The 17,101-nt window shown below is 38.9% G+C and overlaps 1 protein-coding gene across 2 annotated transcripts; it reads right to left on the bottom strand.

Moving 5' to 3' along the window:
• Nucleotides 1–2,816: 2,816 nt before the first annotated feature.
• pdcd6ip (programmed cell death 6 interacting protein) lies at nucleotides 2,817–15,445 on the bottom strand. Of its 2 annotated transcripts, none has more exons than XM_026929705.3 (18): nucleotides 15,127–15,445; nucleotides 11,555–11,603; nucleotides 11,381–11,450; nucleotides 11,123–11,250; nucleotides 10,849–11,002; nucleotides 9,791–9,891; nucleotides 9,276–9,407; nucleotides 8,920–9,142; nucleotides 8,170–8,293; nucleotides 7,548–7,725; nucleotides 7,305–7,416; nucleotides 6,993–7,162; nucleotides 6,635–6,883; nucleotides 6,292–6,426; nucleotides 5,568–5,662; nucleotides 5,088–5,208; nucleotides 4,788–4,996; nucleotides 2,817–3,729 (listed from the first exon to the last, which is right to left on the bottom strand). In XM_026929705.3, exons 1-18 carry the CDS (start codon nucleotides 15,330–15,332, stop codon nucleotides 3,558–3,560), a joined length of 2,628 nt encoding a protein of 875 aa, XP_026785506.3. In that variant the 5' UTR covers nucleotides 15,333–15,445; the 3' UTR covers nucleotides 2,817–3,557. The 2 variants fall into 2 exon arrangements, with proteins under 2 accessions (XP_026785506.3, XP_026785507.3); XM_026929706.3 differs by having other exon boundaries at nucleotides 9,276–9,392.
• Between the last annotated feature and the right edge of the window lie 1,656 nt (nucleotides 15,446–17,101).

Here is a 17,101-nt window from a genome sequence, read left to right as displayed (position 1 = left end):
ATGATACAGGAAAGGACATATGAGATTTTCCTGGCAGTATGTGTAATGTTTCTATTCAAACATAGCAGCAAAACATGGCACGATACCATAAAGGGGGCGGGGCTTGATCCAGGGCCCAGAACATGACAGGAGCCTAAAGAGACTGATGGAGTGTGCCATGGGGTAGGGCCTAGTGTAAGCTTCTCAGGAGCTCAGTACTTGTAGCCTCGCCTCTGCATGCCAGTACATTTCCCACATGAAAATAAACATAGGCCACTGTGGAAAAGGAAGATATCTTCCTGGAGAACGGACAAGCACAGGTGTGACACGAGATCACAATCTCTTCTCATCACTAGAATTGCTCTCAGATAGCAACGCACAGCACAGCAAGCATGTCCTTCAAGGTAATAGTTCCTTCATGTAAGCAGGAGTGACAAAAAATAACTAAACCCCTAATATTCCTTTAAGTTTCCTTATTACTTAGCAACTACAGTGAAACTATAAACTAATAGGAAATGCATGTGTGAAGAATGGACAGACCCACATGGACAGACCCTCTCAACTTAGGGTTAAAGCAAATATCCATTCAATACTAAATCAAATAAAACTGCAGGTCTGGGGGGCTTTTATATATTTCCAGGCCAGGAAATATATAAACAGAAGCCTGGAATGAAGAAACTATTGAGATCCACTCAATGTCAATACAGTGTCTAAATTTATGATTATAAGGTTGAGAAATACTTTTAAAAGACCTTTACTTTTAGTTACTTATAAAATCATGCTTTATAAAATGTAGGACTGCTGACACATGGCCAAAATATTTAAAAGACTGTTGGCTGCATTTACAGTAAATGACCCCTGAGCCTGCATCCTCCTGGGAATGAAATGTCCAGACTAGCACTTGCCCAAAGTGTGCACGCACACACACACACACACACACACACCCTGGCTTGTCTGTCAGACTTTTAGACTACATGCCTCATTTGAGACCTTGAGCCAAGAAAGGATTTTTGTTATTTAACCACACGCACACACACACACACACACACAGCTGGAGAGTTGGGGCTTCTCTGGTGACACTTTCCTGTATTGTGTATTGGTGAGTCATCTAAGAGATATCATAGTTTCTAAAAGGTTAAGAGGTCACATTGGATAAAGATACATACAAAACTGGCACTTCCACAACAATGTAGCACCTGCCTCTCTCTCACCCTCCCACGCTTAAACATACACGCATGCATACACACATTGCATCCCTCAGTAAATCTCTCAGCAGATCCACAGAGATTTCCCGCTCCAGTAGTTACAGTAAGCACAGGGCGAGGTGCAGAAAGACAGTTCATTTAAACACCTGCGCTTTTATTCCACTTCTGGTAACCGGTAGAGAGTTCTGGCAGTAGCCTTGTGACCAGGAAGTAACTGGTGCCCTGGTATTAATTACCATGAAGATAACAAAACAGACATGCAGAGACATTGCTGAGCACTACTACTGAATTTTAGGTTTCATCAACTGTACAGTGTCATTGGAGCACTCAACAAATATAGAACAGAGTCTAAATAATGCAGAGGACAGACAATGACAAATCATATTACAAAAACAGTGATTTGGAACAGGATGGCGCAGTGGCCAAATGCTGCCTCACAGCTCCAGGGTCCTGGGTCTAATCCTGAGCTAGGGAGTCTGACTGTGGAGTTTCTGTGCAGGTTCTCTGTGTTTGCATGGGTTTCTTCCCATCTCCCAAAAAAAAAAAAAAAAAAAAAAAAATCAGGGCTAACATAAATTGCCCCTAGGTATGAATGTGTGCGTGTGTGTGCACAGTGCCCTATGATGGACAGGTGTGCCATCTAGGGTGTATTCCGACTTCATGCCATGTTACCAGGACAGGCTTCAGATCCTCCAAGACCCTGATCAGGAGAAAGTGGTTACTGAAAGTGAGTGAGGACCATTCTCTTGCAGTGCACCTGCTAGTTTCTTTATTTTAGAAATCAATTTACATTCTCTTTTACATTTTACATTTGTAATTTTACATTTAAATGATCTCCTGAGGCAAAGAGTTTTAGTAATGGTTGGCTCAGTTGGTGGAACAGGAGGACTTTCCAAAGCTTACATCCAGCAATTTATCATTAGGCAGAATTGGGGTTACAATGTAGTATATACAGTAGGTGTAACATAAACAGTAAAATAACTGATTCATCTGAGTAAAACAAATTACCTAACTTCCTCTTTAACCTACCTATACATCCTGGGAATTAGGAATTTTACCATGGTGTGTCATGTGAATTCAATGGTGTGATATTGTGAAGATTCTATTTGGGTAAAGGGAATAACAAAGTGACTAGTCATTTCACACTGAAAGATGAATGTTCAGCGTGTCATAGATCATCGCAACATATTCATACAAGCAAATGAGTGATGGCAGGCACACTGTGGAATGTGGTGAAGTCTTGACACTTGTTCCAAATGTCTGCTTTTACATACTTGTGCCCTTGAGGACTCATGCACCTCATGCACCTTAGCTACAACTTAAATAAGCATCACAGCGCTTAGGTTGTCATTTGGGATGGGGCCAGACTGGACCTTTTCCCTTGAGCAGATATTTTATTGACATGTTTTAGTGGCCCCATCTTTAAATGGGACTTCCATATTTAATTCAGAACTAATCGCCAGCCATAGACTTTCAAAAGATCTTTGCTGTATAACGTACCATACTCAATACAGTCTGGTTGCTCTCACTCAACATGACTATGACAAAAAAAAAGCTTGGCTACAGCAACCTTATCTCATCATGCTTCCGTAATTTAATGCACTAGAAGAACAAAAAAATGATATGCACATGTATTTTAAACCCACTCCCTGAAAAGTAGGCTTATTCCAGCATTGCTGTAATGCAATACACACAACTTTAATATAGTAGTGCAGAAAAAGAACAGGGACAAACATTGCTTTACCAGAATTAAATTTGCAGAGAGAGCGAGAGAGAGAGAGAGAGAGAGAGAGAGAGAGAAAGTAAACTGGATTTTAACATCAGACAGGCTTTAATTACATAAGAACAAGAGAAAAACAAAAGGTTTCTTCAAATGAAAGGTACATATCAGGTGTTATTCACTGTTTAGTTAAACTGTTCCATTCCCAAAGTGCTGATTGTAGGATGAACAGAGAGAGGTATGGTTACAGTGATATTATTTCTTCCCCTAATGATTATCTTCATCGTCTGGGTACGAAAACATCTACATAACATGTGTTAGAGTATTTCTATTCAATATTTGTTACAAAAATAAGGTATACACAGCAGCAGGCAGGCAGCCAGCAGCTTGACTTTGGGTGTGAGTGGGAGAATCAGAAAGCTCGCAAACAGAGCACAGCATCTCTCTGAACCTTAAAGAAGAGTGGGCGTGGGTTTTCAGGGCAAATCCCATTGGTCCTTCTAGTGTTCTAATCTCTGCCCACAAGAAGTCAGGTGTTAAAGACAGGGAAGAGGAGTGGGAAGTGTTAGAGATTAAGTGTAAGAGGAAGGAGTGCTAGTATATCAGGGGCAGCATGGCTGTAGCTGGCGGTGTGGGCTCAGCGTAAATGTCGTCTACTGCTGGGGGTAATAGGGCTGTTGCTGGGGTGGTTGTTGAGGATACGGGTACGGCTGCTGGACAGGAGCACCTCCAGGGTAACCAGCCTGCCCCTGAGCCTGATACGGCATGTAGTGCATGCCATACCCATATCCATAAGGGTTATACGCCATCGGCATTTGATAAAACCTGAGGAAGAAAAACACAAATGAAGACAGAGCCATTGTACGTTTCGTGTACATCATCACACATTATCCAAGTCGAGGAATCATTAAAATCAACCCTGAACATTTTGAACAGTAGATTCAGAAGGCCATTTGATATTGTTGCTACAAGAATATTTCTACTTTTCAACAGCTCCCTACTGACCTTCTCAAAACAAAACGTTTAAAAAATTATTTTCACACTAAATATTTCATACATGTATGAACAGCTCCAGATGACATTTTTGGTGGTGTAATGACCTTTTTAATGCAACTATTAGCAGGCAAAGTGAATCAACCAAGACCAAAACTGGTCATAGTTGGAAGCTATCATTACTAGTCAGATTAATTAGCAATTATGAACATGCAATGAGGCAAAACCACTGAGCAAAAGCTGAGAAAAAACAAAACAAAAAAAACAAAAAAAACAGTAGAGTTCAGCACAAACGTATCATATAACTCTACCGGCATGTCTGAGCAAACTGTCGAGATGTTAGCCAAAGACTTGCTGCTCATTTTGTTAAGGGCACAAACATGATACGCTACATCAAAGACATTATTAAGATGTCTACAGAAAGTTGTCCCCTTCCTGGGATTTTGAGTATTCCCTCATTCTCTATTTTTAATGCATCCTATGCATATCAGTGTTTTGTAGTAATGAAATTAAGTAGCTAATTAGCTTTTAAGTTAAATATACTTGCACTCTTAAGCCTAGTTAAGTCACAATTCCTGGCAGCCTTCTAGGTACCACATCATCATTCATATGCAACCTTCCCTGAACCAGTTTGCTTTTACTGTAGACTTACTGAGAAAGTCTATGATTAAACTGAAAAATGTGCACCATGTAAATAAATATTGCCTCAAACACCAAATTTATAATCAGAATCAGCCTTACAAGAGGAGATAACCATTTATAAATCAGGGGTTTTAAATAGTTATGGGGTTCTTAAGAGTTATGTTAGTTATGAACAAATGAACAAAGAGAAATAGGGGAGAGAGAGTGTGTGAGAGAGAGAGAGAGAGAGAGAGAGAGAGAATATATACCCTGGATAGCCCTGATAAGTGGGGTAGGGTGGTCCTTGAGCCTGTGATGGTGCAGTGGGTGGTGCCACAGGTGGGGGATTGGAACTGACAGAAGGTGGGGCTTGGCTGTCAGGCACTGAGCTGGTGGTGCTGCTACTGGCGGTCTGTGAACTGAAGTTGGGTGGCGGTGGTCTTGCTGGAGGCTGGGGTTTAGCCTGAGGCTGCACCGGCTGTTAAACACATCAGAAACAGTCACACATAACCACAGAAAATGATTTGATTGATCATCTGATTGGCTAACAGTTCTGACTGGAAACTCACAAACACGGTCCGGGGAGCAGGGGTGGGGCCTCCTGCAGCGGGGGCCGGGTTATTGCTCTGGTAAGCTGGGACGTTAAAAGAAGGCGCGCTTGGCTCGCGAGCAATACTCTGCTGCAACTCCCTGTCAATAAAACATCAATGCATGAGAAATTTAACACTTAATCACACGCAAAAATCCTTTTATGCAAGAGAAAATCTGTGCCTTCCCCTTTTATTAGCCTTAACTGTGGGCATTAATTTAGTGTAGTATAAATAGGTTTGGCAGCCTATGAATTTTCCATACAGGAAAGTAGCTAAATGTACATTTTTTTTACAACAATATTTTGCTTAAAATCTCTACTATTTATTTACTTATGCACTTATTTGTTTATTTTATTTTTTTAAAGTGCAATGGACAGAATTACATTTTTAAAGCATATCCACAACATCACACACCCCTGGTAAAAATGATCTCACGCGCAAACACACAAGGGTACTCACTTGAGCAGCTCATCCCTCTCAGTCTTGCGAGCAAAAACAATGTCACTGCACTTATTCTGGAACTTCAGCAGGATTTCAGTTAAATCATTGTAGAACTGTTTGGAATGGAGAAAACAGAAACAGAAGAAAAGAAGAAGTGTTAACAGGTTCAAAACTGGGACTTGAAAATAGTGTAGCAAGATATTTCAGTTATCACTTAAAATAAATGCAAAGGTTAGGGATGCAACTCAGTATTCAAATATCCAGTTAGATGCCAGTCCCCAAACACTGTAATCACTAAACAGGTATTCATTGTGCTCTATATGACCGCAAATATGTTCTTTAATCCAATTAGATCATCACTCCTAAACTCTTTACACTTTTGAGATGTTTGAATTTCAGCTACAGTAGTGCTACTGCTACTGAAATTTGAAGTTGATAATCAGTAAAGGCGACATTCAGTAAAGCTTTTGTCATGTATTTAATATTTCTATCTGTCAAAGACAAACGTGTCTGCCACTATCGGCAGGAGGATAAATGATTATATGATATGAAATGATATTTGATTACTCCATATTAATGACAATTTCCCCCTCTCCTAGCGGGTAACTGGATATCTGTTCATTAACTCTAAACTGAGCTAACTCTATTTAAAAAGGCATATGAGAAATCCTGCTCATAATATTACAGTGCAATGTGCATATTTACTGTGTCATGTCAGAAACATTGCATGTTTGTGTGTTACCTTAGTGCCCTCTTTGAGATTGGAGCTAATCTCAATGTAGCTATCATGAGCTGAGGCCAGTTTCTTCAACACCTCCTCCCTGTGGTTGGCCTCAGTGTTAGACTGCTTGAGTGCTGCAAACTCCTGATGAGATGTCTGAGGTAGACAAGTAGACATTAGCAAACTAAAGCAACCCTTATAACTCGGTTACAATCATCTAGTGCATTGCTAGTAAACAAAGGGGTAGGGAAAAAAAAAACAAAACAACAAAATTTACAAAGTACACAGACACATGTACTATAATGGCATGCACAGGTTATGTGCTGCAAGCTTGTTGGGCCCAGATTCCTACTAAAATGCATACCTGTACTTGGGCCAGAATGTCCTCCTGGGAGCGGAGGTTCTGCTGAACACGCTGTGTGTATGTGCCGTAGCGAGAGTCCAGTTCTGCAGTGGAAAGGGCCTCCTCGTTAATGGCTCCATCTTGAGCCAAGGCAGTGAGGAACTTTGTCATCATGTCAAAGGTCACTGCCTTTATCTCTCCTTCCAGAACCTCGCGATCCCGTTTGATCTCATCAAGCTGGACCAACTGAGCCTTCAATACGTTTACCACCTAAACAGTAGAGAATGGGTTCGTGTGTATAAATATCATCAACAAGCCACAACTAACGCTGATTGTAAAGTAATATTTTGTTCGCATCTGCCGACAGTGCGTCTTGTACCTCACTGCCCTGAAGAGTCTTGGCCGGGTTGGCTGAAGGAATGGCAGCGCACAACTCGCTCTCTGGTTTGCAGAGCAGAGCGATCATCTCACAGTGAGTGTTATAGCGCTCCTTTACCACCTGGTCAGCTTGCACAGCCTTATCCAAAATGTTTCGGAAATTTCCACCCTCTACAATCACAAGCACGCACAAAAACAATTATTAGCAATTATTATTATTAACAAAAATTAGATAATCAGTAGATATTCGGATGTGCATTTGTACAGTAAGCTGGACCAAGTTAACTTCGCATCCGCCTGTTTGTGTGTGTACCTGCTCTGAGGGGTTTGTATAGGTCTCCAGATGGAGTTCTGTTCCACCGCTGGCTGAATTTGGCTCTGAGCTCATTGTCAGTTGTCTCCTCATCATCCAAAATCTTAAGAGACTACAAGACCAAAAGGGGAAAAATAATAAATGACCACGAACTGATAATTGTTGATGTCTCACAGACACAACTCATACAATGATATGAAAATGTAAAAGGAGGAAAAGAAGGAGAGAGCGAGAACAACCAACCTCATCCAGTATTTCTCGGTTTCTCTGTAGCAGTTCTGGTAGATCTTTGATTAGCTGCTCAATGCTGTTCAGGCCTCCCTGTTGGATCACAGCACGACTCTTCTCCAGGATGGACTGTGGGACTGAATCTCCGGAGAGATCCTCTAGCGCTGCTGGCAGGTTTAGAGAAGCCAACACCCTGACAAATCAAAGATAGCTAACTCAATCAAACAATAATCAAACAGTTTACAACACAAATAACCAATTTCAGTGGAACCCACAAAAAAAAAAATCCATAATCACTACCATTTTCATATCAGTGTTAATATTCAATATATTTATGCTTAACTGGTTAACCGATATACCATGGTTAGCTGAATCATAACACGCTATAGTAGACAGATTGTGGATAAAGTACTGCTGTTGCACAAAATCATGACCAAACTCACAGATATGACAGTCCTGTGAAAACCACCTTCTCTTTAATTCTCTTAGAAAAGAAAAATATTTTTATGTAAATACATTCTATTTACATAGCTCAATTCAGTGAGAAAGTGACCTTGTTGTTCAGCTGCTTGTTGTCCACAGCCAATTACAGAAGTCTGAAAACAAAATAATCCCAAACCAAGTCTTACAAACTCACCCATTACAGAGGTTGGTCGCCTCCCTCAGACTGCCCACAAGCCTGTTGACCATATCGGCCCTTCTGGAATTGGCTATGCTCAAAGACTGCTGCACTAACATAGGCACCATCTTCTCAAAAAGATCTGAAAAAAATAAAATCAGACATGAACCATTTTAATTACCTCCAGCAAATTTCTGTGAATAATAAATCTAAAGAAATAAGGAATGTAAACACAGTGTAGCCTTTACAACAGTAAAAAAGCTTAAATAATTAATAGAAATAATAAAGTGATCATGGTAATCTTAGCAAAAGACAAGTCAGTTATGCTACTTTTAGTGTATTTCTTGTAGCAGTGTGGTAACTGCTACCATTACCACTTGGAGCCGTGCACTGGCTTGCTGTTCTGATGAATAATGGTGGTACCCAAACTGTATACAGCGCACTGTATAATTTATATGTCATCACACATACACATAATCTTACCAAGTTATAAAAGCCAGTTAAATATGAAACTGCATTCTTTTTGCCCTTCTGAATGGGAACTGAACAACCACTGGACAACCAAAGCAAAAGGACTGGCTTCATGAAGTTACTGACTATAGCTTGGATTTGCTGCTTTACTGCATCATAGACTATCTAGATTACACTGGGAAAAAATATCACAATTTAAATGTTACTTGCCAATGCTGCAAGCTTATATAGTCAGCTTGTTTCTTAATGCCAATGTGATGTAGGGTTAGGAACATAACTGGTCAGTCATTTACTCACCTGCGAACTTCTGGCTGAGTGGTACTTGAATGGCAGTTGCCTTGACGAGCGTTGCCTTGCCAATATGCTCGAGGTCTTTGACCTCAGGTACACGATCGTGGTAGATGAAGTCATTGTCTTTCTTAGCAGCTGTGAGAGCACGGCTGATCTTATCAGAGAGATCCTTAACGTTCACATACTCATCGTAGCGTGAGGCTACAGTCTTAACCAGCTCTGCGGCATGCTGCACAATAAAAAAGCATTACAAATAAACAAATTAAGCCAAATTCAAAAATCAAGACAGATGCTATATTTTGATAAGGTAGTCCATGGAGCAGTCAATGCTTAATAACTTCTATTTCCCCCACAGCACACACCTGAAGACGTGCAATCTCCTCTCCAAAACGTTTCTTCTGTTTGGCCAGTGCTGATTGATGGAGCTCTGCGGTGGCTTGCATCATGCAGTGCTTGGCAGCCAAGACCGGAAGCACTTCCTGGAAATAAAAATACTGACCAGGGAGAGGCAACCACAAACACCACAGCAACCACGAACAAACACCACGAGCATCCACAAACGAGCACAAACACACAGCACAGGGCGCAGAAAGAGAGAACAGAACAGCAAATCAGCACGCAACCTTCAGCAAACATCAACCAAACCTTCACACAACGCTCATGCAGCGTTCACACTCACAGATCAGTGGGAGGAAAGACAAAGGCAGAAACTGAAATTCTTAAATGGTTTGTGTGTGTGTCTAAGAGAACTAATGGCCTTTAGAGACATGCATCCACTGTGGCTGCATGCACTGTGTCAGTCTTAATGACATACATTGTGCTCATAACCCCTAGTGGATATATCTTCAATAGCAGATAACTCTGCTTTTGGGCATACCTTGGGCAGGTTCTCTTTATACTGGCACTGCTTGAAAGCATCACCATAGAAATCTGCAGTCTGATTGGCCAACTTAGCAATGATGCCATCTTTCATCTTGTCTGTAAAGAAAATCAAAGAAGCCAAATAAATGACAGAAGCCAAGTACTGAACCTACAGATCAGTATAAAGTTAATTCATTTTTTTTTAGCTAATTAGAAGTGCATGTATTCTACAGGTTAGCGCAAGTTAAATGAAATAGCTCTTAAAGCACAATGTAGGACATTGGAAAAGTGGATGTCAACATTTATTACACTGATTAATACAATTTTTTGCATTTAACAAATACTCCATACTCCAAATGTCTGCAACAGTATTTCTGGAAAAGCTAACATTTGCAAATACTTGATTCGTCTCTGGACAGATTTGTTCACATAGTGTGCACCATTTGTAAAATATACTTTCTAAAAAACTCCTGGATGTCTTTACCATTTTATTAGAAACAATAAAACTGGATTCCTAAATCTTTCAATTTCTGTTTGTGAGTCATCTTACCATATTCACCTGTTTTTTGTCTTAATAATGACATAAATTGTATTCTATAATAACAGCCACAGCGTCTTTACAAAAGAAACACAAGGTTTTTGTCCACTAGGAAGAATATGCTTATCTTTTATCTCTATTGAAATCTACTTATCTTTGTAAGTAGCTACACTGCCTACTATAGAAAAAAAGTACATAGAATAAATGATAGGTGTCAGTGCTGTCACACAATTCATAAAATAATGTGTAACTTCTTATTATGGGATTTTCAGTCAAACAATAATTTTCGCTATTGTTGCTTTTCTATGTTCTGGTTATGAGTATAGCAATATGGGCAAAATAAATTTTATTTTCTTAAGTACACACTTTGAGCCTGACCCCAGTGAACTAGATCACTAAATATTATTACATGAGTACAAGAAGAGCTCTAAATGAGTGTTTGATTATATGTCAAATAATATTATAACCATAATGGCACAAGCTTAAAGCCTAGAAATGTATTTCCCATACTGAGAAGCTACGTCCCAGTTACACACCAGCAGTGGCTTTGATGACGAAGACCTCTTGTGCTTGGCTGAGCATGATCTGACTGAGTGTTCCCACTGTCTCTGGAGAAATATCCATAGTAGGCTCCCGATTAAGAGCAGACAGCACTGTGTCCTTTATGTGTGCAAATGCACCACTTGCCAGCTAAAAACAGGGGTGACAGTGTTACAGATACAAAAGACTTTTGTTCAATTTTCACTTTAGACATTCAAGAAATGGATAATGGCTGACCTGCTGGCTTAGGGTGTAAACTGAAACTCTCACCTGGTAGAACTTGGCAGCTGTCTTCAGTCCCTCGTCATTGTCCAGGTTCTGCTCTGAGGCGATCTGACTGGAGAGTGCCCCAATGTTAAACAACACACATGTTTTTTCATAGCCCACACTCGCCAAAGCTGAAAAACACATACAAAACTGGTCAAAATTGCACTGGTCGCACTTGTTCTGTAATAAACGACAGCAATTATATGTCACGGTGGTTAATATATAAATTTGTATTTGAGGCTGCATGAGAGTGAGACTTACCAAGTTTAACTGAGCCACCAAATAGAGATCCTTTATCAAAAGCATCTTTCCATGTGAATGTAAGACACAGCTGAAACACAAATTACACTCAGTATACATGCAGTGTAAGTGTATGTGTGTGCAATTCATTTTAACATGCATGCAGTCAGGTAGAGATGTATGTATCAAAGTTACCTCTGGGAAAGGAAATTTAGGCTCGACTGAACACAGCTGATCATAGTACCTGTAGAGAGGAGGGAAAAAGATAAGATAAAAAAAAACATGAAATAAATCCAAACACTTAATGTTAGAAAGGGTGAATGATTATAGCTATCAGTAATGTACATCTGCTTGGTCTCATTTATTCCCAATTCCAGTGTGGTTTATAAAATAGAACTGTAGCTGATTTTAATCCAGACAACAAACTGCAACTCTGGATGCTAGAATCTGACTCTGACTGTTGTATCTGGCTAATATTGGTCAAAAACGCTGGACTGGCATCACATTGGATTTGTTATTTGTTGCGGTTTTCTTCTTTTAATGCAAGGTCAGGTTGCTGATAGGATTATTTTCTCAACTTAAACTCATATTTAGCCTAGAGAGAGAAAGGAAAAAAAAAAAAAACCAACAACAACAACCGGGTATTCTCACAGCAACACCAATCACACAGATTCTGTGGTTATTAATTAAAAAAACTTATTGGATCAGTATAATTATCATCCATTGCTCAGAGCTTTGATATTATTCATGTCAAAAAAAAGGATATTTCATTATCTGCGACAAAGAGGAAACAGAGGAACAAATCTGATGCAAAAATCTACACCCATGTCTTCATTGTACTCTAATGTTCATACATACATTACAGTACATTAAATCTAAAACGTTATCTGCTTGACCTTGTCTTGCTCCTGATGGCATATGATTATACTAATTTATGATCTTTTTCCTTCTTTTCCCATTTACTTAATAAACAATGTGTCTAGGTAAAACTACTACACCACTGTAGCATATTAGATGAGATCAGATTCAACTTTACTGTCATTGTGCAGAGTACGAGTACAGAGCCAATGAAATGCAGTATCAGAGTGCATTTTTATTCTGTGACACAATGAGGAAACCCATGACACATGACTCTCTAAATGTAACTTGAGCTTATACAATCAGCGACACAAGAGGCTGACACTCAGGCTCATGTGACTGTGTATCATTCGAAACCTTTTGACGTAAAGTTAATAACACATTAGCAAAAGAAACTGTGATGTACACTGATTCATTTGTGTGGCATGTTGCCAGGCTTGTTGACAAGATAGGAAAATTCCTATCTGAAGTTATTTTAGGCTGCTGTTACTGATAAATCGCTACATAACTCCTAGATTGGGGTTTCCACTGACGGTGTTTCCAAGAAACTCCTCCTAATATAAACATAATACACCCTTTTTTTGGGTGTATATGGCGCTAATACACCCATTATTCATCATAGTCCAGAACAGGGGCAGCAACACACGGCTCATTCACTCGCCACATGAGAGAAAAGAGCTGGAAATGTGATGGTTTGTGGAGGATTCAACTGCATAAATTTCAACGCATGCAGGGAAGAACAGGAACGTCGTCAGACAAGTTGGGAATCATGAACTACACACACATTTGTGATGAGTCATTGCAGCGTTAGTATTCCCTGTCAGTGTTTTCATAACAACATGGGCAGTCACATCACTGCACATATCTCCGGAGTAATGTTACGCTGTTTATCATACCTGTGTCAGACACTCTTATTCATCTGAAGTTTAAATATTTTCCTTTTCATCCCTAGATTTCTATCGTATTCAAATCTAAAATCAAAAGCACCAAACAGAAAAAGACAACAACTTGTTCAACGGCACCTGTGTTTTTTGTTTAACAAATTAGGATCTCATTTCCTCTTTTCTCGCCATGAAGCAATATTCAAATTCTGAAACATTTAAGTTTTTACTAACATACTACAAGTTTGGCTTAAATCATTACACCTAGTTCCTCTTTAAACAAGGGTGCTGAACGCATGCACGTCACACAGCCGAGTGGAAACAATAGTCATAAAGCTCAGTCTACGCCTAAACCAACGTAGGCTTTCTAATCAGCTAAGGTTTCATATCAGACCAATTTATCTGCTTCGTGTCTATTCAAGACCAATGGCTTAACATGACATCATGCACTCTGGCTCGAAAATGAGTCATGGAAAAGCAGGACGTTCTCTGACTTTATTATAGGAGCTGTGTAGATCATTCCCCTGCGCTCTTTTAGACTTCAACATTTTAGTCATAATAATAATAATAATAATAATAATAATAATACAGCTGTTTTCACTGTCTCCAGCTTTCATGTGTGAAACTTAGACAACCTAATGACAAGTTTCAGCTTCAGCTTTAAAAGCTCCAAAAGACACAGTTGAGGATTAATATGCAGTGTGTTTATCTGCCTGATATATATATATATATATATATATATATATATATATATATATATATATATATATATATATATATATATATATTTTAATTGAAAATGACAACCAACATACATGTTTCATGTTCTTTTGAGGAAAAGAAAGCATTCTCTGCTATCTGTGTTGCCCCAAAACTTTGACTTTTCATAACTTTTTGAAGTATTAAAATCATTCAGTTATCGCGAGCCCCTGCGATATGCATATCGCGATATTTACATTTGCGATATTTCGATATATTGTGCAGCCTTACTGTCAGAGATAAACGCCTTAAAATCCCACCTTTATAGTGCCGTAAGCTCCGGATGAATAATTCCCTAAATAAAGTCTAAATAAATTATTACAAACAGAATATTATCTAGTTGCTTTGCCAGTACGCGTCTACTGGCTTCGAAAATAAGCTTTAGTTCAGGAAATTTACAAAATAAATAGTCAGGATGTTATTTTAAGAGTCAGGACGAGGAGAAGTTGACGTCACAGTCAGTCAGCTGTTAAAGAGCTGCCAATTAATCAAATATATATAAATATATATATATATATATATATATATATATATATATGAAATAAAAAAGATCAAATTGCGTTTTACGCATGCGTTACCAAACGTTAAAATACGGAAAGCGGGTATAAGTTGTGTGATTTTTAACACACACACACACACACACACACACACACTCCTCCTCATGCTAATGACCTGAGCGGAGAGCTCCGGCGCTCAGGGTTTAGGTGTGGCGTTTTAACACACACATAAATAAAAAGTCATTTTTTTTCTAACATAAAACTTGACACGCTGTTTAAAACCTTCTATTTACGAGTTAGATTATTTATTTCCTTAAAAAAAGAAAGTTTTGGCACAAACTCTTAGCCGACTTCTAAGCATTTCCGTAGTGCAGACAGACCTGAGCGATAGGTTGTGCTAGCTCGCTAGTTAATTAGCTTCCTAGCTAGTTTAGCTAGCTCACTAAGCGGCTAGCGCAACTAGCAAAACATAAACACGTCACTGATACCGAGACACAACTAATCGTTAATTATAGTACAGATGTAATTTATATATAAATGTAGATAGAAGTTTCCATTGACTAGCGGACAAAGCTAACAAACTCGATAGCAAGCTAATAAGCTAAAGAGCGTCCGTTTATCTGTATCATATTACTTTAGCTAGCAGTAATGAAGGGATGTACAAAAGAGATCAGTTACCTTCTGGGGCTTTTCAGCACCATGTCAGCGAGTCTACACGGAGAGATGTGTAGCTCAGATGAGCAGTTAGCTCGCTAGCATTAGCGGCACTCACCGTAAGAGGATCTCCAGCGAGCTCTCGTGTTTGTCCAGCGGCCTCCCCAGCGCACTTTTGCGCAGTTTATTCAACTCATCCACCGCGCGCAGATACTCCGTCTGCTCCTCACCCGCAGGATAAGCATTCGTGATGAATTTCGACAGCGGTTTCACCAAGTCAACTTCTGAAGACTTCTTTAACGGGACAGAAATAAACGTCGCCATTTCGGCCCGCAGGAATGTGCTTTATGGAGAACAGAAAACAGCGGACACAAAAACACAACGGCGCTTTTACTTCCTGATTCTGCGCGAGCTGTCAAATGACGTCTGAACTGTTTTCGCGTTTGCGTGGTCATTATCGCGAGCGTCAAACATGCGCAGCGTTTGCGCAGCCCAGAGAAACCCGTAGGACCAGATCTGCCAATATACAAAATAATCAATACATACGGATTCCCCTGTAAAATTATTACTTTGTATTTATTAATTTATTGGTTTATTTATTTATTTATTCATTCATTTGCTTACTTGATTTTCTGTTATCTGTTTTATTACTGTTTTTTTTTTGTATCACTTTATTTAGGTTATAATTGGGTTTTCTTTCCCCTGGCTGTTATCTATGTTCTTTGTTATATTTCTTGATGTTATGTTGTATTGTATTTACATTTGGTATATCATTGGTTAATAATAAAAAAAAAAAAATCAATACATACACTAGTGTGCAAAAGTCTTAGGCAACCTGTTTTTTTTTTTTTTTAGTACAAATTATGTATAGATATTTATTTTATGAATTCTGCATTACTGAGTCAGTACATATTTTTTAGATTTCCAAAATTTTTACAGAACATTTTCTTATAAATCAACTTTTATTAAAACATATACAAGATTATACAAATCTATACATCTCACAACAGATGTTAACAAACCAAGAGGTGACGAACCAGAGGCCTGGAATAGGTGGCCAGGCTAAAAAAAAAGAAAAAGTAAAGTGGTTTAGTAAAGCAGTCATGGAAGATGAATGAATTTCTGTAATTATTTTTTATACATTTATTTATTCCCACAATAATACTCCATATTTTTAATTCTCTTAGTGGTTTCAGTGAGTGGTTTGTAGTAAAAACAGGCTAGGTACTGAAAAATAACAAAAGTAAAAGTATAAGCTACTTAAGCCAGCCTGTTGTATCCAGAAACTACCATCCATCACTGACAGTAACATATTTCATATTTTCACTGTGCACTATCCATTTCCTACACTTTCATGTTTTGACTTGCAAATATTTCAAAAACTTTAGCATTTGTTTTTTAGTAGGGACATTTATTTTAACCTACCCACCACATGCATCTGGCAAGGTTTTGTAAAATACTACTTGAAGGTGTGTTTTGTGACTCAAGTCTCAGTAAGCCACATTATAAATTCTCACTGAGCCACAACTCAGTGATTCACGACTAATCAAACATGAGCTTTTTAAGCAATGCTAATCAACTGCTAATATTCAGAAGTTACTTCACAGTGTGTACATCTGCAGTCTAAATTCAAACAAAGGTGAATTCTACAGGAACATCAATTCCAGAAGTAGTTTGATGATGGGGATTATGACGTCAAACTATCTGGCTTGCTTGTTCTGACCTTCGCATGGCAATAAAAAGTTACATAATCTTTATCACAATTAGCAGTGCAACTCAGTATGATAGGATAATATTTGGTTGTAAATGCTTTTTCTATATATAACTATGGTTCTATGAATCATCTGGAATCATATGGAGTTAGACGTGCACATGCATGCCAAGACCTTTATCAAAGTCATAAAGTGACCATATGACTCAGTATACCTGTGTCATTGAGCCACCGTTCATTCATACTGCCACACATTGGTGTCACGTGGTTAACTTGACTTTGAACCGGAATGTCCTTGGAAGGCAAACCTACAAAAGTATCTGTTCTGAAGGAAGGGGAACATGAAAATATGCACCACACAGATGCCGACTTGTGGCTGCAT

This window comes from Pangasianodon hypophthalmus, chromosome 23 (genome assembly GCF_027358585.1).
Source record: "Pangasianodon hypophthalmus isolate fPanHyp1 chromosome 23, fPanHyp1.pri, whole genome shotgun sequence".
Taxonomy (NCBI): domain Eukaryota; kingdom Metazoa; phylum Chordata; class Actinopteri; order Siluriformes; family Pangasiidae; genus Pangasianodon; species Pangasianodon hypophthalmus.
The sequence above is the reverse complement of the archived record's forward strand: the minus strand, read 5'-3'. Positions and strand labels throughout refer to the sequence as shown.